General features: G+C 35.9%; 1 protein-coding gene across 8 annotated transcripts in view; it reads left to right on the top strand.

Moving 5' to 3' along the window:
- LOC105482182 (MYB proto-oncogene like 1) overlaps positions 1-26,144 on the top strand; it is a 49,114-nt gene that overhangs the window by 12,286 nt on the left and 10,684 nt on the right. For 6 of the 8 annotated variants that reach the window (XR_011606969.1, XM_011742170.2, XM_011742173.2 and 3 more), the window contains exons 4-12: positions 1,949-2,041; positions 3,563-3,783; positions 5,361-5,535; positions 8,245-8,319; positions 8,901-9,005; positions 20,649-20,882; positions 22,236-22,604; positions 25,103-25,245; positions 26,011-26,125. Coding sequence is in view for 7 of the 8 variants with exons in the window: in XM_011742170.2 (XP_011740472.1) it covers positions 1,949-2,041; positions 3,563-3,783; positions 5,361-5,535; positions 8,245-8,319; positions 8,901-9,005; positions 20,649-20,882; positions 22,236-22,604; positions 25,103-25,245; positions 26,011-26,125 (1,530 nt within the window). In the remaining variant the exon portion in view is untranslated. The remainder of the gene's footprint in view (positions 1-1,948; positions 2,042-3,562; positions 3,784-5,360; positions 5,536-8,244; positions 8,320-8,900; positions 9,006-20,648; positions 20,883-22,235; positions 22,605-25,102; positions 25,246-26,010; positions 26,126-26,144) is intronic. The other 2 variants (XM_011742171.2, XM_011742177.2) reach the window with 1 other exon arrangement.

A 26,144-nucleotide genomic window follows, 5' to 3' on the forward strand; every position in this document is an offset into this window, starting at 1 on the left:
ACGTATTTGAATTTAAATATTGACTACTTTGGGTTTCATAAACCATGTTAACTATGTTTTTTCTATATTGTCATATGCCTTTCAACATAACCCAGAAATTGAGATCAAGTAATGTGAAAGAGCATCAATTTTGGAGTCAGTTTGAATTGTGTTCAAATGTCAGCTCTATGAGCGTAGAAAAATTACTTAGCCTCTTTGATTGTCACCTTCCTTATCTATAATATCTAGGTAATCATACTCGTTTCTGTAGTATGGTTGTATAGAACTAGAAATAACATATAGGATGTTTGGCACAATTCTTAATTTTTACCAGGTGTTCAATAAATGGAAGCTAGGTTAGAAAAGTTATTTACATTAGCATTAACAGAAATGCTACAAGGACATACAGGAGCAACCTGATTATTTTGAAGAAAGTATCAGCCTTAAAATGGATCAGCACTGGTGTACAGAAGCCATAAATGAAGCTGAGTTTGAATAAAAATAATTTTAAGTGCATTGGGCAAAAGAGCCATTGGTAGACAAAACATTTGTATCTGTCCCTTTATATGTTTCTAGATTATCTGTAATCTTATGAACTAACAATTTTGTAAACTGTGAATCACTAATAAAGTGTTAGGTGTCGGTGTCATTATCCTTGTAATATATAGGAGTTACCAGGTTCTGAACTGACTAAAATAAGGCTTCATTTATAATTTTTGGAGTTTGAGATGTTTCTACCCAGATACTGCATAGGTTTTCTTATTCTGGTGAATTCATTTTCTTTTTAAGTATGAACACTTAACCAATTTAATTGAAATGTAACATGCATCTTCTATATAGACTGTGTAATGTTTTCTTAATAACTTGGAGTCATAATTTATAACATCCTTTTGATCCCATGAAGTAGTATAGTAAAGCCTTTACATTTTTTTAAAACTGTATGGTTAGGTACCGCTGAACTACGTGAATCCAGACTGATAGGCTATTTGAGTTCTTTTTCTTTTTTTTTTTTTTTGAGACGGGAGTTTCGCTCTTGTTGCCCAGGTTGGAATGCAATGGTGCAATCTTGGCTCACCGCAACCTCCGCCTCCCAGGCTCAAGCGATTCTCCTGCCTCAGCCTCCTGAGTAGCTGGGATGACAGGCATGCACCACCACACCCGGCTAATTTTGTATTTTTAGTAGAGACAGGGTTTCTCCATGTTGGTCAGGCTGGTCTTGAACTCCAGACCTCAGGTGATCCACCCGCCTCGGCCTCCCAAAGTGCTGGGATTATAGGCATGAGCCACCGTGCCTGGCCCTATTTGAGTTCTTATGTCAGCTTTGTATAGTTTTCTGTCCACTGCTTTTTATTCCTCAGCTCTAAATCCACTTCTTTATGGCGGTTATCTGTGTTTTATCTTTGCTGTTTGCTGTATTATAAGGTGTAGTGTAAAGATACACACTTTAGTTTTAAATAAATTGTTTTTTATTTGTAGTCTAAGCCCTGTTGACTACTGTAATTAAGAAAAAACATAGGTCGGGCGCCGTGGCTCACGCCTGTAATCCCAGCACTTTGGGAGGCCGAGGCGGGTGGATCACGAGGTCAGGAGATCAAGCCCATCCTGGCTAACACAGTGAAAACCTGTCTTTCCTAAAACTACAAAAAATTAGCCGAGCATGGTGGCAGGCGCCTGTAGTCCCAGCTACACGGGAGGCTGAGAATGGCATGAACCCGGGAGGCGGAGCTTGCAGTGAGCTGAGATTGCGCCACTGCACTCCAGCCTGGGCGACAGAGTGAGACTCCCTCTCAAAAAAAAAAAAAAAAAAAATTGGGACACAGACATGTAACATAAATGTTACATGTTTAAAGAATGCTGTTGAATACAGTATTCTTGAAGTCTTTGTTCTAAGGATGTGAGACATAAATTCGGGCTGACTTGCTTTCTGGAAGACAGTTGTTTAATAACAAAATCATCTAAATTTTTTCAGAATCGCTCTGATTTTCAGTGCCAGCATCGATGGCAGAAAGTTTTAAATCCTGAATTGATAAAGGGTCCTTGGACTAAGGAAGAAGATCAGAGGGTAATGTGTTCATACTCTTTATATTCACTATATAGGTAGACTAGTTTTTTTCTTCCTAATGTGTTGTTTTGACATATGAAATACATATTTAAGTCACTTTGATTTTGTTCTCTGGAGGCTACTTGCATGAGAATTGAATGTTAAGTGTCTTGAAATGTTGTTGGGTTTTTAAAAAATTGAGTCAAACCAAGTATAACATACAGCCCTTTCTTTCTGAGAGTTTGGTTTGCAGAAGGAAAAATACTTGCTGTAAGGTTACTTACCTTGTTTTGAGCTCTATTTCATAACTGTTAGGGTACAGTTTTTTGTCAAAAATCTAATTAACATTTTAAAACAGATTTTCATTTTATTTTTACATCTAATAACTTGATATGCACGGAAGTCATTCTTAACTTTTTCTCTTGACCTATAATGAGCCGTGGATTAGATAGATGTCAGAGCATGTTTCCAAAGGTTTTGTAATTTAAAAACCAAGGTCATTGTTTGTGCTATAAAGTCGGAGATGAATAGAAGCTTTTCTGCACTCCACTAGGAATTGTTCTTTAGTTAATGCCTTTTAAGTCATAAAAGTTGCTAATGCAGTTGAGGCATTAGAGCATCCTTACTCCTGCTCAAAACAAACTTTATTTGTTATTCTTATTTTTAAAATTTTTTTAAATAAATAGAGATGGAATCTCGCTATGTTTTCCAGACTGGTCTTGAACTTCTGGGCTCAAGCAATCTGCCCATTTCGGCCACTCAAAATGCTGGGATTAGAGGCTGAGCCATCATGCCCAGCCAGAACAAACTTTAAAGTTACTTCACCTAGACTGCTCTGATTTACTTGATGGCTACTCATAAGTTTTAAAATGTGTGATCTTGTTTAAAAATACATTTACCAAAGCCTTAAATTTTATTTTTTAAAGATAGTAAATAGATATACATACAGTGAAAATATCAACATATATTAAAGTTAGTCTACCAATATAAAATGTTTATGAGGTGATATTTGACATAGGGCAGTGAGGTAAAGTGGGCTGGAATAACTATTCTTGCGATTTTAGGTGAAATAAAAACAACTGTAAAATGTGGAAAAAGAATATGTAATCTGTGTCCTTTCAGTTTGAGAAAGGAAGAAATGACAGCCCCAATAACTTGGTAGAATCTTTCTGCTTCCAAATTGTTTTTTTGTTTTGTTTTTGGCTTTGTGCTGAAGCTTTTTTTTTTTTTTAAAATAGATGTAAGAGTAGAAAATGCACAAGTTTCAACATGTTTACAGTTATTTCAAGTTAATAGTGTATGAGAGCAATTTAATTTCAAGTGTCTTTAATTAGCCCCTTGGATTTTTAGATGCATTTGGAATCAATTTTTGAAGCTGGCAAATGCTAAAGAGGTATTTATTAGTAATTTTTTTTTTTTTTTTTTTACAAATTGTAGTTGTGGCTTGGATTTAATGCATTTATTTAAAATGGTATTCTTGAATTATGTTTTAAAATTCTTTCAAGGTAATGCTTTTTTAAACTTTGTTTTTCTGTTTCCTAGGTTATTGAATTAGTTCAGAAATATGGACCAAAAAGATGGTCTTTAATTGCAAAACATTTAAAAGGAAGAATAGGCAAGCAGTGTAGAGAAAGATGGCATAATCATCTGAATCCTGAGGTAAAGAAATCTTCCTGGACAGAAGAGGAGGACAGGATCATCTATGAAGCACATAAGCGATTGGGAAATCGTTGGGCAGAAATTGCTAAACTACTTCCAGGAAGGTGCTTATATAAATGTATATATATTTTTCTGTACTTAAACATGACCTTTATTACCTTACTATTAAATACATTTGCAAGTCGTCTATGACTTTTTAAAATTTATAATTAAAATGTAGACTATATTACATAAGCAACCTTTTGGGACCATTTGTACTAAATTCTGTGGTAAAGGGTATGATTGCTTTTTTAATGAATTATTTTATGGCAATAATTTGTACAATAAAATGATAGATTTTAGATTATATAAACCTTTAATACACTCCTAAAATCATGTTGACATATCAGTGCCAATCAAGTGAGACCCCCTTTGTATAAACTTTGTTGGAACAGAATCTAAATCTAAGATTTCTTTCATATTGCATTCTATGTGTAAGACCAGGGAATAATATGCTAGCTGCAGTAAACTGCTATGGAAGTGTGTTGGGGAAAATTCAATCTTAATTAATTATGGTATGATCCAAACCATGGAATTAGTATATATATCCATGTGGCTAAAATACAAAATTTTCCTCAGAGGCAGTGATGTGCTAAGTATACTCTACATTGTACTGATTCATATGTTTTCTAGTAGTGTTTAGTACAGCAGATCAACAACCTTGTGAAAATTCATAACTTAGAAGGCATGCATTTGTCTTTTGTTGCTGTAGTCTCTATCTGTATAGTACGTTATAGCATTACGTGCTTTTACATGTATTCTTAATTTTTATAGACTTGGAAAGTATACAGAGCAAACATTGCTATCTTTGTTTTATAGATAAGATATTAAGGCATAGTGTTAAATTTTTTATTCAAGTTATTAAACCAGGTCTAGATACTTTTAATCTCTTGTACATCTTCCTACTTTCCATAGAACCTAGCTTAGTGCCTTAACATTTACTGAAAACCTGCTTTATATGTGTATATTTTATGAGGGATGAAATTTGCACTATAAGTAGCTATAGGTTGAAGATTTACATTTTTATAAAGGGAACCTTAGATAAGAAGGGAGCCAATTAATTCTTTCTTACCATAAATATTTTGTTCTAAGAAGTGAAAAAGAATACCGGGATTCTTTAGTTTGTGATTTGCTTTTCATGATCGTGTTTGTACCTGGCTTAAGACCTTGGCTCTTGCTATACTCTTTATCTGGAATGCTCTTTTTTTTTTTTTTTCTGTTCTTGTATGGCTGATTTGTTCTAACCAAACCAAAATTACTCTATTACCCACTTTTCTTGTCCTACTTTATTTGCATTGTACTGATTATTTATTTATTTATTTGTTTTTCTATTCCTCCTTCCTTCCCACTTCCACACTTCCAAGGAGAGTGTAAGCTCCATGAGAGCAGTGACCTACTTTGCCTTATTCACTGCAATATTTCTGGTGCTTAGAACTATGCCTGACATATACACATACAGTTTATCTTTTGAATTTAAAAAAAGCACCTATATTCCTGAGTAGAAACTCCAAAAGAAAAATTAAGAAAAAAGTATCTAATTTCATCAGTGTAAAAATTTGTTTTAAGCACTTTGTACAAGTTACACAGTGTTGAAATCTGTGGAATCCTTTTTTCTTTTTAAATTGTACCTTTCCTTTCTTAGGACTGATAATTCTATCAAAAATCATTGGAATTCTACTATGCGAAGAAAAGTGGAACAGGAGGGCTATTTACAAGATGGAATAAAATCAGAACGATCTTCATCTAAACTTCAACACAAACCTTGTGCAGCTATGGATCATATGCAAACCCAGAATCAGTTTTACATACCTGTTCAGGCACATACTTTTAATACCTTTATTATTTTAAAAAATTTCTTAAGTTGCCATATGAGAAGGTGTTTTGTTTCTTAATAGGACAAGTACAATGCATATTAAGGGGTAAATAGAGAAATTGAAAAAAATGTGTAACTTTGATTTATAAGTATTTTGAGAACAGATTTATTAAAATGTTTCCTTTTATATGTAATTTTTACATTAAGAAACTATGTACATTTCCTAATACTCTAATTCTTTGAATCTTCATTTATGATTCAAAGCTAATGGTCATCTGTGCTTTAACATTCTACTGTACTTTCCATTTAAAAAATTTTGGTGTAATTATAGTATTGCTTATCTCTAAGAGGTAGGTATATATAAAATGGCTTAAAGGAGAAAGTAGCAAAAAATAACTTAAGTAATTGTTTTGTGGGGTGTGGTAATTAATTGGCCTTTGCTGACATTCAGCTTTGCTTTTCCCCCTAATAACTAATCACTTGGGTAATTTTAGTCTTTGTTTAGATGATTCATTAAAGTAGATATTACATGAGCTCAAAATGGGGCAAGCTCTATGTTGTCCCTTACAGTGCATTTTTCTACTTGGAAGAAATTAGTGTAGGAGTCTTCATGGGATTTGTTTTACATTTCCTTGTCTACCTGTTATGCCATTTTTCACAATGCGCAATTCTTGGTTCTTGTCACCTAAATTGTAAAGATTAAGTCAGGACTTAGTGGTTGTCTACCAAAAGATAAAATTGGGCGAGATATTAAAAATCTGTGCTTTTTATGCCTGAGATTTGATTTTTGACATTTTGTGGACATTAAGTTTTTTAAGCATCATTTTAAAAGAACCACTTAGAGTAATGACATTTTCATTAACAATAGGAAAACAAGTGAAGACAGTATATCTGCTGAGACTCAATACCTTAAGGTTTTTATTATGTTTCTTTACATTTTTTTTTAGAGTCTAGATTTCAGCAGCATAAACTGAAACATTCTGCTTCTGTCTTAGAAAGGTTATCATTTAAATTTATTTTTTTAACTTGTAGAAAGATAATACATGGGGCCAACAGAGTATTTAACAGTCTTAATCTAAATATGTTGGAAAGATGAGGATATTTCTTGTACTACAAGAATTGTTTCCTTTTTAATTTAGATATATTCATTATTCAATTAATTGAAACTAATAAGATAATTTTATATATGTGTGACTTGATAAAAAAAATAGATGGGTTTAAAATACTGTCACAGATTTTCATGAAAAGTTTGGGAAAGATAAGTTTTTAATTCGTTGGAGTTAGCAAGCTGAGCGATAAGTGGTACTAATCGAATATTCTAAACGTTAAGTTCTATGTTAGAAGTTATACATAATAATTCTGCATTATATAGTGATTTAGGTAGATCATTATGGAAAGCAGACAATTTCATATTTATATTTTTAAATTTTAAGCCTTTTTTTTTTTTTTTTTGAGACAGAGTCTCTTTCTGTTGCCACACTGGAGTGCAGTGGTACGCACACAGCTCACTGCAGCCTCAACCACCTGAGCTCATGTGATCCTCCTGCTTCAGCCTCCTGAGTAGCTGGGACTATAGGCATGTTCCACGACACCCAGCTAATTTTTTAATTTTTTGTAAAGACAGGGTCTTGCCATGTTGCCCAGGCTGGTCTTGGATTCCTGGGCTCAAGCAACCATACTTCCTCAGCCTCCCAAAGTGCTGGAATTACAGGGTTGGGCCACTGCACCCAGCCCTAATTTTAAGGCTTTTAAAAACACCTTCTCTCATATGTCTTCCCACTACTGCTTACTAAATTTATATGTATCTTGAAAATTCTTATTACAGATGTTTTAGGAAAGAAGCAGAATGATACGTAGCCTATCATAAGTATATCTATTAAAAGTATATGAGTGATTCTGGCCGGGCGCGGTGGCTCAAGCCTGTAATCCCAGCACTTTGGGAGGCCGAGGCGGGCGGATCACAAGGTCAGGAGATCGAGACCACAGTGAAACCCCGTCTCTACTAAAAATACAAAAAATTAGCCGGGCGCGGTGGCGGGTGCCTGTAGTCCCTGCTACTCAGGAGGCTGAGGCAGGAGAATGGCGGGAACCCGGGAGGTGGAGCTTGCAGTGAGCCGAGATCGCGCCACTGCACTCCAGCCTGGGCAACAGCGTGAGACTCCGTCTCAAAAAAAAAAAAAAAAAAAAAAAAAAAAAGAGTATATGAGTGATTCTGATTGTTTTTCTAAGACAAGTAATAGGAGAAGCCTTTCGTATGGAGTGGTGATAAAAGTAGGAGATATGAACATTGAAAACTTGCTTCAGTCTCTGTCCTTGTGAGTGCTTCATTCATATGGACACATAGGAACACAATTACTTTGTTTTCTCTAGGAGATAGAGCAACCCTTCTAATAGTAGACGTTTAAATATATATGGGGAATGTCAGATTTAATAAACTGGCTGATAAATCTAGGCTAAGTAATTCTCATATTTCATCTGGGGAAAAAAGTCTTTTCTAAGTGTTATAACTTTTAATCCATAGGTTCTAGGATTGGAGCTGTAGTTATTATTTAATAGATAAGAAAGTATTATAGGTATAAAATTTCAAAATTAATACAGGTACTTTCTAAGTTTTTTATGTTGATACTATTTCAAAAGTTTTTGTCATTTGCTTTAGATTTTAAACATTTATATATCATTATATGTGTGATAAAATGCATTAATTACTTTTTAGATACCTGGGTATCAGTATGTGTCACCTGAAGGCAATTGTATAGAACATGTTCAGCCTACTTCTGCCTTTATTCAGGTAACTTTTATTTACAACAAAAACCAAAGGAAATGTGTTCAGTCACATTTTAAAAAGCCTAATAGTATCTATTTCCTCATTTATTAAACTAGTATAAAAATAATACGATCTGTCCTACTTGGAGTACTCTAACCTTAAAGAAGAAAGTGTGTAAGTGGGGTTTAAGAAATATAAACCGTACAAGTATAAGATGATTAACAATACCAGTATGGTAGTCCTTTCATTCTTTCAAGGTAAAGCATTCAAGTTGTGAATGGACATATTTTTGCTAAATTGTATAGAATGTATGTATTAAGATTTAAAAATCTAAAATATTCCAAACATACATTTCAGCTGATATAGATGATGCAACATTTTTTTAAGGCATTAAAATTTTCCCAAATCTGTTAAGTTGAAAATATTTACCAGCAGCTCTTTAGATACCAGAGGGATTGTAATAATGAATATTTAGTATTTAGTAGCATTAAGCTTTATTAGAAAAAATATATTTCATGTTGCATAGAAGAAAATAAACATGAGAACACTAATAATAAAGCAATTATGTAAGTAGCCTGTTTTCTCTTTTATTTAACTTATTTTAGCAACCCTTCATTGATGAAGATCCTGATAAGGAAAAGAAAATAAAGGAACTTGAGTTGCTGCTTATGTCAGCTGAGAATGAAGTTAGAAGAAAGCGAATTCCATCAGTAAGAAATAAGCTTAAGTGTTATTTGTATTGTTAGAATCTTTCATATATGCTTTTTGTCATTTTTATCAGCTAGAAAGCATACTCAGTATGACTGCAGATTTTAATATGGAGTAAAAATGGTTTTGTTATTTTTTTCATTTGCAACTTTCAGGTTGCCTGATTTTTTCCTTTTCTTTTTGAGACAGGATCTTGCTCTGTCACCCAGGCAGAAATGCAGTGGTGTAATCACTGATCACTGAAGCCTTGACCTTGGCTCAAATGATGCCCCACCTCAGCCTCTCAAGTAGCTGGGACTACAGGTGCCTGCCACCATGCCTGACAAATTTTTTTTTATTTTTTATTTTTGTAGAGACAGGGTTTCACCGTGCTGCTCAGGCTGGTCTCAAACTCCTGGGCTCAAGTGATTCTCCTGCCTTGGCCTCCCAAAGTGCTGGGATTATAGGTGTGAGCCGCTGTGCCTGGCCCAAGGTTGCCTGATTTTGATATACATTTCTTTGAGCATAATTTACAGTGTTCTGTGTTAGGATACTTCTTGAGTCATAAATGCAAAGCAGGTGTAAAGTAAACTCTCTATATATACACACACATATATATTTGTAAAAATTATGTGTGTTTAGATTAGGCTTTGGCGTTATTTTAGACATTCCATGTAATGATGGGTTTAATTCTTTTTAAAATAAAGAATCGAATAGATGTAGAGGGATTTATAAGCTCCAAAATTACTTTTATTCTCTTTAAAATTTTTTCCTATTTACTAGATTTAGAATATGAGCTCAGTAAATTAAAGAAAGTAATAACACTAAAAATATATGGGAAAAGGAACATTTAGATTTTATGCTCTCTAAACAATTCTTGTAAAAGAAAAAATTTTATATAGATGTTGGGCGTTGGTTACCCCATGTGAAAACTATTGTAAGATTTGGTTGATGAGACTAGGAGTGTTAAATTAGGATCAAAGGTAATTATCCTAGTAGAATTAAGCAGGTTATGCTAGATTGGTTAAAAGAAAGATACAAGTTTATACTTAAATGACTTTTTTTTAGGTTTTTAAATTAAAATTTTTAAATTGGGAAATAATTGTACATTTTCATGGGGTACCTAGTGATGTTTCCATACATGTGATGTATATTGACCAGATCATGTTAATTAGCATATCCATCATCTCACATACTTATAATTTCTCTGTCTTGGGAACATTCAATATCTCCCCTTCTAACTATTTGAAACTATTTAATATTGTTAACTATAGTCATCCTACAGTGATATAGAACACTAGAACTTGTTCCTTCTATCTAGCTGTGATTTTGTATTCTTTAACGCATATTTCCCTATCCCTCCCTTCACCCTACCCTTCCTTTAAATAACATTTTTAAAAATTTAAAATAATGCCTTGAGCCTTATATTTTTATTTTTTTTTAGACAGAGTCTCTCATTCAAGCTGGAGTGCAGTGGCGCAATCTTGGCTCTACAAAAAGTTTTTTTTTTTTTTTTTTTTTAAATTAGCTAAGTGTGGTGGTGCACAACTGTGGTCCTAACTACCCAGGAGGCTCCTGGGTTCAAGTGATTCTCCTGCCTCAGCCTCCCGAGTAGCTGGGATCACAGGCATGTAACAACATGCCCAGCTAATTTTTAAAATTTTTTTAGTAGAGATGGCGTTTCACCCTAGTCTTGAACACCTAACCTCAAGTGATTTGCCCACCTTGGCCTCCCAAAGTACTGGGATTACAGACTTGAGCCACCATTCCTCGCCCCTTTTTACATTTAGAAAAGGGTTTCTTTGTTTTTTGTTTGGGACTAAATGAGAGGACAGAATACTGAGAGTGACTGGGAACTCAGGCAAAATTACTACAAAGATAACCTGAAATCTTGAAATAGTATTATGAGGCAACTGGTGATGTCTTTATACTACTTAAGAGGATATTAATAAAAATGATATTTATTGATTATAATAGGCAAGATATGTATTATAAGAAAAGCAATTTCTGTTTTTTGGTTTTTGAGTCAGGGTCTTGGTCTGTTGCCCAGGCTGGAGTGCAGTGGTACGATCATGGCTCACTGCAGCCTCAGCCTCCTGGGTTTAAGCAGTCCTCCCACCTCAGCTTCCTGGGTAGCTAAGACCACAGGTGTGTGCCACCACACTTGGCTAATTAAAAATATACTTTTTGTAGAGATAGGATTTCCCTATGTTGCAGTTTCTGTTTTGAAACTGCAAAAACCATGAGCAACTAGGAAGACCTGACATATACTTACCTTAAAGTTAATTTGTTTTTGTTAGGAAGCTACAAATAGGCTGGGCTTGGTGGCTTATGCCTGTAATCTCAGGACTTTGAGAAGCTGAGGTGGGAGGGTCACTTAAGCCCAGGAGTTTGAGACCAGCCTTGGCAGGTGAGATCCCACCTCTACAAAAAATTTAAAAAGAATTGGATAGGCGTAGTGACACATGCCTGTGGTTCCAGCTACTCAGGAGGCTGAGGCAGAAGGATCTCTTGAGCCTGAGAGGTCGAGGCTGCAGTCAGCAGTTATCACACCCCTGCACTCCAACCTGGGCAACAGAGCAAGACCCCATCTTAAAAATAAATAAATTAATTAATTAACCAGGCATGGTGGCATGTGCCTGTAGTCCCAGCTACTCAAAAGGCTGAGGGAGGAAGATTGCTTAAGCCCAGGGGTTTGAGGCCGCAGTGAGCTATGATCATACCACTGTACTTCAGCCTGGGTGACAGAGCAAGACCCTGTCTCAAAAAAAAAAAAAAAAAAAAAAAAAAAGCCACAAAGAATTATGGTGAGAGAATCAACATTTGTAGATGATTATATCATGTTTAAACCATTTTGGATTTTTTAAATAGAATCTTACCGTTTTTTAATTTAACAGGAAAAATATAAGTAAAAGAATGAATATTTTGCATTAAAAAGGAAGAAAGAAAGTTATTTTCTTTTTAGAACTCACTATCTAAAATCTATTCTCATAAAGATTTGGTTGAATAAGCATATTCTGAATTCTAGAGGGAAGTTGCTGCAGCCAGTAGAATAGACTCCATACACATATAAAGCATTTTTTTTCTTTCTTTTTGAGATGGAGTCTTGCACTGTCGCTCGCTGCAACCTCCAACTCCCTGGTGCAAGCGATTCTCCTGCCTCAGCCTCCTGAGTAGCTGACATTACAGGCATGTGCCACCACACCCAGCTAATTTTTGTATTATTAGTAGAAACGGGGTTTCATCATGTTGGCCAGGATGGTCTTGATTTCCTGACCTCATGATCCACCTGCCTCAGCCTCCCAAAGTATTGGGATTACAGGCATGAGCCACCATGCCCTGCCTAACGGTTTTTTTTCTAAACAGTTATATGATAATATTGACTGCCATTTTACTGAGTATCAATTGTGCTCTACTCTTGTGAATGTTTTATATGTATGCTTGGTAATCCTGGTGTTAACACTGTTAAGAGGGTAGAATTTCATTAGAGAGTTCACATTTAAGACTGAATATGGTGACTCACACCTGTAATCCCAACACTTTCGGAGGCTGAGGCGGGCAGATCACTTGAGGCCAGGAGTTGGAGACCAGGCTGGTCAACATGGCAAAACCCCGTCTCTGCAAAAAATACAAAAACCAGGCGTGGTGGTGCGCTCCTGTAGTCCCAAGCTACTCGGGAAGCTGAGGTGGGAGGATCACTCGAGCCTGGGAGGTGGAGTTTGCAGTGAGCTGAGATTGGGCCAGGGCATTCCAGCCTGGACGACAGAGCGAGACCCTGTCTCAAAAAAAAAGAAAAAAAAAAAGAAAAAGAGATTCACATTTAGGTCTGTCTGATTGTAACCTATGGTTTTTTCACTGGGTCCAGTTATCGCCCTCTTTGTGTGTTGGATCTTTTTCTCACCTGCATACTAACTGAAAGGTGTGTGGTTTGGAGGGAACCACATGTTCCCTCCAGCATGACAGGAGAACCATGCTGTCTCCTGAAAGTGATTGTCAAGTCAGAAAGTGGCTATGCTAATGAAATAGGAAATAATGAAATAAGATTAATTTCTTTTATTTTTAAAACAGGTCGAATTTGCTTTGCAACAGTGTTTTATTACCTTATTTAAGTTGAAATGTAACATTTTGTTGTGAATCTCTAGAACATTCTGAAAATTTTTATTTTTAGTAGTATTAGTTACCATTATTCAGTGCTTCCTATAGACTTTCAATGTGCTCTCTACCATATGGTAGTTACTAGCCACATTTAATTTTAAATAAAATTTAAAATTCAGTTTTTTAGTTGCACTAGCCACGTATCAGTTGCTTATATGGGTAGTGGCTCCTATTGAGCAGCTGGAAATACAGAACATTTTCATCATCTCAGAAAGTTCTGTTGAACAGTGCTACACACTTCACATGTTGTTTCTCATTCATAACTCTTCAAGGCCTCTTTTCTTATTTTTTATTATAAAACACTAGAAAACTAGGCTTGCAAGATAAATTGCCTAGTGTACATTTCTGAAGAGATAAAGAAAAGTGACATAGTCTCTGACTTCAGGTTTTACTCTGCAATGGGAATGTAGACAAGAAACAGGATAGTATATGATAAAATAAGACACAAGGGGTTTTTTTGCTTTTATTATTATTTTTAATGGATACATAGTAATTGTACATATTTACTGGGTGTACAGTGTACTATTTTGATACACGTATGCAATGTGTCTTGGTCAAGTCATGGTAATTAGCACATCCATCACCTCAAACATTTATCATTTCTTTGTGTTGGGAACATTTAAACCCTGCTTTTATAGCTATTTAAAAATATATAATAAGTTGCTGTTAATTATAGTTATCCTATAGTGCTATAGAACACTGGAACTTACTCTTCCTCTCTAGTTGTACTTATATATCCATTAACCAACTTTTGGCTACTCTCCCTTCTCCCCTCCCCTTCCTTGGCTCCCCTTCTTCTCCTCTAGTAGCCACTATTTTTCTCTATGCTTCTATGAGCTATACTTTTTTAGCTTCCACATGTAAGTGAGAACCTGCAGTGTTTATCTTTCTCTGCCTGGCTTATTTCATTTAACATAATGTCCTCCAAGTTAATTTGTGTTGCCACAAATGATAGAATTTCATGGTTTTTTTATGGCTAAATAGTATTATGTGGTTGTGTGTGTGTGTGTGTATAAATATACAGACACAGCACATTTTCTTTCTTTCTTCTTCTGTTGATAGGCATTAGGTTGAATCCATATCTGTGAATAGTGCCATAATGAACATGGGAGTACATATATGATTTTCTTTCCTTTGGATACATACCCAATAGTGGGATTACTGGATCATATCATAGTCTATTTTTAGTTTTTTGAAGAGCCTCCATAGTGTTTTTCATAATGGCTGTACTAATTTATATTCCTTCCAACAGTAGAGTTCCCCTTTCTCCACATCTTTGCCAGCATCTGTTATTTTTTTTCTTTTTGATAATAGTCGTTCTGACAAAGGTAAGACGATATCTCGTCGTGGTTTTGATTTGCATTTCCCTGATGACTAGTGATATTGAGCATTTTTAAATATACCCATTGTCCATTTGTTTGTTTTCTTTTGATAAATATTGGTTTAGCTCATTTGCCTTTTTTAAGTCAGATTATTGGCTGGGCACCTTGTCTCATGCCTGTAATTCCAACACTTTGATAGGCTAAGGTGGGTAGATTGCTTGAAATCACGAGTTCGAGACCAGCCTGGGCAACATGGTGAAACCCCATCTCTACAAAAAATATAAAACTTAGCCAGGCGTGGTGGTGAGCGCCTGTAGTCCCAGCTACTCAGAATGCTGAGGTGGGAGGATGGCTTGAGCCTGGGAGGTGGGGAGGTTGCCGTGAGCTGGGATGGTACCACTGCAGTGCGGCCTGAGCAGAAGAGCCAGTCCTTGTCTCAAAAAACAAAAACAAAAACAAAAAAACCAAAAAACCAAACCCAAACCAGATTATTTTTAGTATTTTTTGCTGTTGAGTTTCTTGTATAGTCTAGATATTAATCCCTTGTTGGTTAATAGTTTGCAAATATTTTCTCCCATCCTGCACATCGTTTCTCTCTCCACTCTGTTGATTGACTCCTTTGCTGTGCAGAAGCTTTTTAGCTGCTATTTAGCCCTAATATAATCCCATTTGTCTATTTTTGCTTTTACTGCCTGTGTTTTTGAGATCTTCCCCATAAAATCTTTGCCCAAACAATATCCTAAAACATTTCTCCTATGTTTTCTTTCTTTTTTTGAGATGAAGCCTCATTCTTGTCACCCAGGCCAGAGTGCAGTGGCAGTGACGTGATCTCGGCTCACTGCAACCTCCACCTTCCGGGTTCAAGCAGTTCTCCTGCCTCAGCCTCTTGAGTAGCTGGGATTAAAGGCGCCTGCCACCACGCCCAGCTAATTTTTTGGTATTGTTAGGAGAGATGAAGTTTCACCACGTTGGCCAGGTTGGTCTCGAACTCCTGACCTCAAGTAATATGCCTGCCTTGGCCTCCCAAAGTGCTGGGATTACAGGCATGAGCCACTGCGCCCAGCCTTTATGTTTTCTTCTAGTGGTTTTATACTTTAGGTCTTACATTTAAGTCTTTCATCCATTTTGAATTGATTTTCTTCTTTCACAAAAAAAGAGGTTTTTTTTTTTTTTTTTTTTTTTTTTAATATGGTGAGAGAGAGGGAGCTAGTTTCATTTTTCTGCATATGGATATCCAGTTTTCCCAGCATTATTTATTGAAGAGACTGTCTCTTCTTCAATGAGTGTTCTTGGTGCCTTTGTTGAAAGGCTGTAAATGCGTGTATTTATTTCTGGGTTCTGTATTCTGTCCCAGTGCCATGCTGTTTTGGTTACTACAGCTCTATATAGAATATTTGGAAGCCTGTTAGTGTGATGCCTCCAGCTTTGTTTTTGTTTTTGCTTGTTTGTTTTTTTTGCTCAGGATTACTTTAACTATTTGTAGTTTTTAAAATGAATTTTAGCATTGTTTTTGCTACTTTGGGGAAGAATGTCATTGGTATTTTAATAAAGATTGCACTGAACTGTAGATTACTTTTGGTAATATGGTCATTTTCACAATATTTATTATTCTAATTCTTGAATATGGGAGATCTTTGTATTTTTTCATGTCCTCTTAAATTTCTTTTATCAGTGTTTCGTAGTTTTTCTTGCAGAAATCTTTTACCTTCTTGGTTTAATTTATCCTACGTATTATTATTATTTTTTGTAGCTATTGTAAATGGCACTGCTTTCTTGATTTCTTTTTGTGCTAGTTTGTTGTTGGTGTATAGAAACAATACTGATTTATTTTTTAGTTTTAGAGATGGGGGTCTTGCTATGTTGCCCAGGCTGGTCTTGAACTCCTGACCTCAAATGATCCTCCTGCCTTGTCCTTCCAAAGTGCTGGTATTACAGGTGTGAACCACCATGCCCAGCCAAAATACAACTGATTTTTTGTGTGTTGATGTTTTATCCTGCAACATTACCCAATTTGTTTATCAGTTCTAAGAGTTTTTTTTGAGGAACTTTATGTAAGGTTGTTATAGGGTGTTCTGTATGTAAGTTCATGTTGTCTGCAAATGGGGACAGCTTGACTTCCTTTTTTCCATTTTGGATGCCTTTTTTTTTTTTCTCTTGCCTAATTGCTTTGGCTAGGACTTCCAGTACTGAGTTGAATAAAAGTGGTAAAAATGGGCATCCTTGTCTCATTTGAGATCTTAGAGAAAAAGCTTTCAGCTTTTCCTTGTTCAGTATGATGTTGGCTGTGGTTTTGTCATATATGGCCTTTATTGTGTTGAGGTATGTTTTTTCTATAGTTAACTTGTCGAGAGTTTTTATCATGAAGGGGTGTTGAATTTTATCAAATGATTTTTCATGTCTATTAAGATAATCTTTATTCTATTGATATTTGATTTTATTTATTGATTTATGTAGGTTGAATCATCCTTACATCCCTGGGATAAATTCTGTCTGATCTTGGTGAATGTCTTTTTGCATCTATGTTCATCAGGGATATTGGCTTACAGTTTTTTTATTTGGTTTTGGTATCAGGGTAATGCTGACCTTGTAGAATGAGTTTAGAAACGTTCCTTACTCTTCAGTTTTCTGAGAGAATTTGAAAAGAATTGATAGTTCTTCTTTGTATGTTTGATAGAATTCTGCAATGAATTGGGTCCTGGGCTTTACTTTTACAGGAGACGTTTTATTATAGATTCAATCTTGCTACTTGTAATTGGTCTGTTCAGGTTTTCTGTTTCTGCTTGGTTCAATCTTGATAGGTTATATCTGTCCAGAAGTTTATCCATTTCTGCTAAGTTTTCTAATTGGATGCACAGTTATTCATAATAGCCTCTAATGATCGTTTGTATGCCTGTGGTATCAGTTGTAGTGTCTCCTTTTTTGTTTTTGATTTTATTTATTTGGGTCTTTTTTTTTCTTGGTTAGTCTGGCCAGCAGTTTGTCAATTTTGTTTATTTCTTTAAAAAGCCAACTTCTCCTTTCATAGTATTTGTTTGTCTCAATTTTGTTTATTTCTGCTTTTGATTTTCCTCTACTAGCTTTGGGTTTGGTTTGTTCTTATTTTTCCAGCTACATTGTTTATTTGAAATGTTTTTACTTTTTTGATGTATGCATTTATTGCTACAAACTTCCCTTTTGATACTGCTTTTGCTATATCCCGTAGGTGTTGGTATGTTGTGTTTCTACTTTCATTTGTTTCCAGAAATGTTTTGGTTTCCTTCTTAGTTTCTTCATTGACCTATTGGTTGTTCAGGAGCATGTTGTTTAATTTCTGTTTACAATTTCAAAAGTTCCTTTTGTTATTGATTTCTAGTTTTATTTCACTGTGGTCAAAAAAGACACTTGATATGACTTTAATTCTTTTAAATTTGTTCAGACTTATTTTGTGGCCTAATGTGTGGTCTGTCCTGGAGAATGTGCTGATGAAAAGAATGTATATTCAGCAGATATTGCATGAAATACTCTGTAGATGGCTGTTAGGTTCATTCGGGATAAATGTTCAATTTAAAGCCAATGTTTGTTTCTTTGTTGATTTTTCTGTCTAGATGATCTTTCATTGCTGAGAGTGGGGTGTTGAAGGCTCCAACTATTTTGTATTGGAGTCTATTACTCCTTTTAGATCAAATAATATTTGCTTGATGTAGCTAGGCGCTCTGATATTGGTGTATATATATTTGCAATTATATTCTCTTGCTGAATTGATCTCTTTATCATTATATATTGACCTTCTTTGTCTTTTTTTATAGGGTGTTCTTTTTTGTTTGTTTTGTTTTGTTTTTTTGAGGCAGGGTTTCACTCCGTCCCCCAGGCTGAAATACAGTGCTGTGATCTCGGCTCACTGCAACCTCAACTTCCCAGGCTAAGGTGATCCTCCCACCTCAGCCACCTAAGTAGTGGGGACCACAGGCGTGTGCTGCCATGTCCAGCTAATTATTATTTTTATTTATTTATTTACTTTTGTGGAGATGGGGTTTTGCTATGTTGCCGAGGCTGATTTCGAACTCCTGAGCCCGACTTGGCCTCCCAAAGTGCTGTGGTTGCAGGCATGTGCTACCATGCCCAGTTTCTTTTTATAGTTTTTAACTTAAATTATGATTTATCTGATAATGAGTATAGCTATTCCTGCTTGCTTTTAGTTTCTGTTTGCATAGAATATCTTTTTCCATCCTTTTACATTCGGTCCATATGTGTCTTTATAGGTGACATGAGTTTTTATAGGCAGCATATAGTTGGGTCATGTGTTTTTTAATCCATTCAGCTAGTCTATGTCTTTTAAGTGTGGAATTTAATCTGTTTACATTCAAGGTTATTACTGATATGTGAAGACTTAACTCTTTTCATTTTGTTAATTATTTTCTGGTTTTGTATATTCTTTGTTTCTTTCTTCCTCCCTTAATGTTTATTGTTGCAGTTTGGTGATTTTCTGTAGTACAGCGGTTTGATTATTTTATCTTTCTCCTTTGTGTACCTGCTCTACTAGTGAATTTTATTCGTTTACATATTTTCATAATAGTGTTTGTTATCTTTTTGCTTTCAGATACAGGACTTTTTTGAGCATTTCTTGTAAGGCTGATCTAGTGGTGATGAATTGCCACCATTTAAAAAGAAAAAGTCTGGGAAAGACTTTTATTTCTCCCTCATTTCTGAAGGATAGCTTTGCTGGGTATTCTTGGCAGGCATTGTTTTTTTTTTTTTTTTTTTTCAGTACTTCTCAAATATATCATTTCATTCTCTTCTGGCCTGTAAGGTTTTTTCAGATAAATCTGCTGTTATCTAATAAGGATTTCCTTATGTGTGATGTAATACTTTTACTTTGCAATTTTTATTTTTAATTTTCTTTTGATAAGGGTCTCACTCTCACCCAGGCTGGAGTGCGGTGGTGTGATCACAGTTTGCTGCAGCCTTGACTTCTTGGGTTCAAGTGATGCCCTCACCTCAGCCTTTTGAGTTCTGGGACTACAGGCGCGTGCTACCATGCCCAGCTAATTTTTGTATTTTTTGTAGAAATGGAGTTTCGTTATGTTGGCCAAACTGTTCTCAAACTCCTGGGCTCAAGCAATCTGCCTGCCTTGACCTCCCAAAGTGCTGGGACTATAGGCATGAGCCACCGTACATGGTCTCTCGTGCTATTTTTAGAATTCTCTCTTTGACTTTTGACAATTTGTGAGTCACAAAGTTTATGGTAACATATAGGAGAGGTGCTTGATTTAGATTGTTGTCACCAGGGAAAGGTGGAAGAAGTTCCTGGAAGAAGTCCTAATTGAACTCAGCCTTGAAGGACAATGATTATATGTTAGCAAGATAAATGAATTAGAACATTATTATAAATGAAGTAGATAAAAGTGTACAATCAGATGAAGTACTTTCCGGTATTTGAACTGTGTGGTAAGAATAGCTTCCCTTTGGGAGGCCAAGGTGGGCAGGTCACCTGAGGTCAGGAGTTTGAGACCAGCCTGGCCAACATGGTGAGATCCCGTCTCTACTAAAAATACAAAAAATTAGCTGAGTGTGGTGGTGGGTGCCTGTAATCCCAGCTACCCAGGAGGCTGAGGCAGGAGAATTGCTTGAACCCAGGAGGTGGAGGTTGCAGTGAGCTGAGATCGCACCACTGTACCCCAGCCTGGACAACTGAGTGAAAACTCCCACCTCAGGAAAAAAAAAAGAATAGCTTCCCTGGTCAGTAGGTTACAGAACATTTTATTAATAGATAAAGGGAGCAGCAATATGTGCAAAGGCACTCAAGGTCAAAATAGTATAATTCATTGGGAGAATTGCAAGTGCTATAGTTGGGTATTCCTGATAACTACCAGGAATAAATAGATATACCTGGTAAGATTTAAATATATAGCTCTTGAGTAGAAGTGTTGAGAAATTAAGTTTGGAAGGAAGGGAGTAGCCAAATTCTAAGAGTTTGGACTTTATGTTGTATGTCAATGCTTGTTTTATCTAATCATGATTGTATAGATTAAAAATTTTAATTAGAAAAAAACATAGTCAAAGCATGTCGTTTAATGAAAAGAAGTATACCCATTTGAGGAAAGACAAAATATTTGCTACTATATTTTTAGCCTAATTGAAATGTGTTGAAATCTGAATTTATGCCTACATTGAGAATGACAAATAATATTAAAATTTCTTTTGTACTTTTAGCAGCCTGGAAGTTTTTCTAGCTGGTCTGGTAGTTTCCTCATGGATGATAACATGTCTAATACTCTAAATAGCCTTGACGAGCACACTAGTGAGTTTTACAGTATGGATGAAAATCAGCCTGTGTCTGCTCAGCAGAATTCACCCACAAAGTTCCTGGCCGTGGAGGCCAACGCTGTGTTGTCCTCTTTGCAGACCATCCCAGAATTTGCAGAGACTCTAGAACTTATTGAATCTGTAAGTAAAAAATTGTAAGATTATCAAAAGTTCAATTTTAGTTACATGATTTCATGCTCAGAAACTGAGTTTTGGACATTGACCAGTTTTATGTTTTGTATGCCATACTTAATTTTGTTCTGGTATTTTGCAGTGGCTTCTAGGGGAAAAAAGTTTAAAATTTTCTCAAATATGTGCCTTTTGAGGAATTTTTAAAAATTAAAAACTTAATTCATTTTTTATTATATAAGTTATACAGGTGCATTAGAGAAAGCTGGAAACTAGAGAAAACTGTAAAAAAGAAAATTAAAATGTTTCATAAACCCAGAGTTAATAATTTGATATTTTCCTTTCAGTCTGTGTTCTATACTTAGAAAATGCATTATATTTTTAAACCCAAAAATACACTTCTGTATTACATTTGTGGATTTTTTTTTCCACCCTATCATGAGCATGTTTCTTTTTCCTTAACTTTTTTAAACTTGAATTTTTTGTTGTTGTTGTTAAGATGGAGTCTCACTCTGTTGCCCAGGCTGGAGTGCAGTGGCACAATCTCAGTTCACTGCAACCTCTGCCTCCTGGGTTCAAGCGCTTCTCCTGCCTCAGCCTTCTGAGTAGCGGGATTACAGGTGCCTGCCACCATACCCAGCTAATTTTTATATTTTTAGTGGCAATGGAGTTTCCTCATGTTGGCCAGGCTGGTCTCGAACTCCTGACCTCAAGTGATCCTCTCACCTCGGCCTCCCAAAGTGCTGGGATTACAGTCGTGAGCCACCATGCCTGGCCTAAATTTGAATTTTAGGGGCTTTGTAGTATTCCATCAGATGAATATAAGAAAATATATTTACCCAATGTACTATTATTATTGGACATTTAGGTAGTGTCTAGCTTTTCAGCATTACGAATAACATATAAAGCTTTGTGCAAAATCATGATTATGTCTTTAGGTTAAATTGAATTTCTGGATCAAAGTGTATCACCATTTTTAACATGTTCCATACACATTACCAAATGATTATGCAGAATTTGATGGTGTCTTCCTGATGTGGAGTAGAATGTGAAGTTTTATAACGAATTATACTTTTTGATAATAACTTAATTTTTGATAATAACTTACAATTTGTTCTTCTTAAAATACTTTGACAGTAAGCTTCAACTACTGAATTAGATGAACTATTATGTATTCTGGAATCATAGGAAAGCCATAATCTGTTCCTCTCAAATGACCTTGCTTAAAAAAAAAATGTCCAAGGAAAGCGTTTCCACTGATAAAATGAGTTGTTAATTAACTCTGTGGAAATCATCATCCTGTGTTCAAGATCAGATTTAACTAGGTTATAGCATTAACTTTATTAACAGTTTAATTTATTGCAGGATCCTGTAGCATGGAGTGATGTTACCAGTTTTGATATTTCTGATGCTGCTGCTTCTCCTATCAAATCCACCCCAGTTAAATTAATGAGAATTCAGCACAATGAAGGAGCCATGGAATGCCAATTTAACGTCAGTCTTGTACTTGAAGGGAAAAAAAACACTTGTAATGGTGGCAACAGTGAAGCTGTTCCTTTAACATCCCCAAATGTAGCCAAGTTTAGCACTCCACCAGCCATCCTCAGAAAGAAGAGAAAAATGCGAGTGGGCCTTTCCCCAGGCAGCGAACTTAGGGATGGCTTATTGAACGATGGTGGTAATACAGCGCTAAAACATACACCACTGAAAACACTACCATTTTCTCCTTCACAGGTAGCGGTGTTGATTTTGTTTATGTTTCTAAATGTCAGTGAGTTAGATTAAATTAGATCTTTAATATCCTTACTAGCAGTTGGTAACTTTGATAACATAAAAAAAAATGTGTTTAAATGTATACTTGAGAATACTGAACTCTGAGAGATTAGAAAGTATCTCACAAAATGTAATAGTGGCATATATATATATTGGAGACAGGGTCTTGTTTTGTTGCCCAGGGTGGAGTGCAATGGCACAAACATGGCACACTGCCGCCTCAACCACCCAGGCTCAAGTGATCTTCCCGCCTCAGCCCCCAAGTAGCCTGGACTATAGATGCGTGCCACCACACCTAGCTAATTTTTGTATTTTTTGTAGAGATGGGGTTTCGCCATGTTGCCCAGGCTGGTGTTGAACTCCTGAACTCAAGTAATCCACCTGCCTTGGCTCCCAAAGTGCTGAGATTACAGGCGTGAGCCACTGCTCCCGGTTCTGCATGATATTATACTACAGTGTTTAGAGAGACATTTTCTTTATCTTGTAGTCCCATATCTTTATAGAACTCATCATAAAACAAGCCTGGAAAGGTAAAATTGATTTGCCCAAAGTTATCTAATGCAAGGCTGAGACTGAGATCCAGTTTCCTGACTGACTACTGTGCGATAGATACACCTGATAAAGTTTAAAGTGACCTTACCTATTTAAAGTAATTTATTTAGTTTGCCCGCTGAATTTTTCCTTTTAACGTTCCTTGGAAGAAACTTAGATAATTGCTTACTGTAAGAATTTAATGTGTCAAGAGGTTTCCCAAGGATGTCCAGAACTACCTACTTACTTTCTTCTCTTATAATACCCCTGGACAGTAGATGTTCATGTTAGGACAGTTTCCTATTGAACACTTGCTATGCTCCAGGCTGTTTGCCAAACTTTTTTTTTTTTTTTTTTTGAGATGGAGTTTTGCTCTTATTGCCCAGGCTGGGGTGCAATGGCACCATCTCGGCTCACCGCAACCTCCGCCTCTGGGTTCAGGTGATTCTCCCGCCTCAGCCTCCCCAGTAGCTGGGATTACAGGCATGCGCCACCATGCCTGGCTAATTTTGTATTTTTATTAGAGACGGGTTTCTCCATGTTGGTCAGGCTGGTCTCGAACTCCCAACCTTAGGTGATCTGCCCACATCCGCCTCCCAAAGTGCTGGGATTACAGGCGTGAGCCACCGGCCCGGCCTCCAAACACTTTTCTTATAGCATCTCAGTTGATGCTCTTTCAAAAGGAGTTAGGTGGAATAAAATTCTGAAGTTGAGCCACTTGTAAAAGGCAACAGTTAGTAAGAGATGGAGCTGATGTTTTCTGAAAGTGTTTGGCAGAGGCTACAAAGTTTAAGGGGGAAGAAGGGAGTTTAATGGTCAAATAAACATGGAGAATGCTGGGATATTATTGGAGGTATATTTTGAGGCTAGGGAGATAAGTAGGATCTGGCAGAACATAGATCTCTAAAAATTGTGCACCCATGCTTCAGGGAATGCTATTTGTATAGACTACAATGTGAATAGTCTGTTCACCCCCAGACCTGCTCTCAGAGTTAAAAAGCACTGGGGAAAGTGAAGTAGGCTTGGGCACACTAGCAGTTTTCTATTCTGGAGTTTTGCACACTAGCAATTTTTATTGAAGTGTGAATTCTAAGGTAGAAGTGTCTGAAAGATGCTTGTTTGCCATGGCAAACTGCTTGGATTTTATCCTGTAAAAGAGGGTTTGATTACTAATCTTAGGGTAAAATAAATTCAAGTATTCAGAGCCAGAAGTGATAGAGCTAGACTTCATTCTAGTTATAAGGAGCTTTGAAGCCATTTCTATGGCTTCATACCACTGTTTCTAATTTTTGACTACAAAAATAAATTAGTATTTCACAATTGTATTGTGAATATAATTAGTATTTCACAGTTGTAAATTATATAATTTAGAAGATGGACTCGGTGATACCAATTTTGACTTCTTAGAGGTTCTGTGTTCTAGATAGGCAAATTTGCCAGACAGCTGTATTTCTCATCAGCAAAGCGTTATTATATTCTAAATTAAAATACTCTCATAGAAAAAGCCACTTAAGGTCATTTATTAATAAGAGCTTAAAAAAACTTGTTTTTTTCAGTTACACACTGTTGTACAAAACTGTTAGATTTAACACGGCAACTGTTTATAGTTTCTATGGATCTCTATTTGATAATACACTTTTTACAATTTTTAGTATTTTTTTTTGTAACTTTTGAATATTTGTTGAATGTTTCTTGAATTCCTATATGTGCTAAACACTGTTCTAAGAGCTGGGGAGACAAAAATGAACAAACCAGACAAAAATTCCTACCCTCATGGAGCATAATTTCCATGGAGTATAAGTGTAATATTATTCATAAGCTTTTTAAAAGAGGTATGAAGAAATAATTTGAAAATCTTAGTTTAATATTTGTGTAGGGATTTTGATGTTCTAGAAATCATCTTTAAATAAACTCTCTTCCATTTTTAGTTTTTCAACACATGTCCTGGAAATGAACAACTTAATATAGAAAATCCTTCATTTACATCAACCCCTATTTGTGGGCAGAAAGTTCTTATTACAACTCCTCTTCATAAGGAAACAACTCCCAAAGATCAAAAGGAAAATGTAGGGTAAGTAGGTATTAAATAATTGTGTTAGAGAAAATGGGGAGCACAATATCAACAGTAGATTAGCTTTTTGTGCATATAAATAGCATGTATCATAATCCCTATTCCTACAGGACTTAGAATTTTTTTTTTTTTTTTTTTTTTTTTTGAGATGGAATTTCGCTCTCGTTGCCCAGGCTGGAGTGCAATGGTGAGATCTCGGCTCACTGCAACCTCCACCTCCCGGGTTCAAGTGATTCTCCTGCCTCAGGCTCCTGAGTAGCTGGGATTACAGGCATGTGCTACCATACCTGGTTAATATTGTATGTGTAGTAGAGATGGCATTTTACTGTGTCGGCCAGGCTGGTCTTGGACTTCTGACCTCAGGTGATCTGCCCGTCTCAGCCTCCCAAAGTGCTGGGATTACAGGCGTGAGCCACTGGGCTGGGCCAGAATTTTTTTTTTTAAATCATAGCCTTATGTTTTCTCCTTAGGACAGTCAAAACCAACTTAAATATAGTATCTTTGATTTCAATGAAAACATTTCTAGTACTTTTTTCTGTACTAATTCTTTTTTCTATTTTAAGATGAGTGATTGAAATCAGAATTACCATAGGCAGGCATACTGTAAAATAGTCTTAGAATGTTTAGATGAAGCATATATATATATGTGTGTGTGTGTGTGTGTGTGTGTGAGAAAATTTAGTGTGTGCTTAAATTGCTTTGCTTTCATTAACTCGTATGCAATCAGATTGTGACTATAACATAAATATCTAAATGATTGGATAGTTTCAGAACACCTACTATTAGAAGATCTATACTGGGTACCACACCAAGAACTCCTACTCCTTTTAAGAATGCGCTTGCTGCTCAGGAGAAAAAATATGGACCTCTTAAAATTGTGGTATGTATATTCATTTTAT

Source organism: Macaca nemestrina, chromosome 8, assembly GCF_043159975.1.
Source record: "Macaca nemestrina isolate mMacNem1 chromosome 8, mMacNem.hap1, whole genome shotgun sequence".
Lineage (NCBI taxonomy): Eukaryota > Metazoa > Chordata > Mammalia > Primates > Cercopithecidae > Macaca > Macaca nemestrina.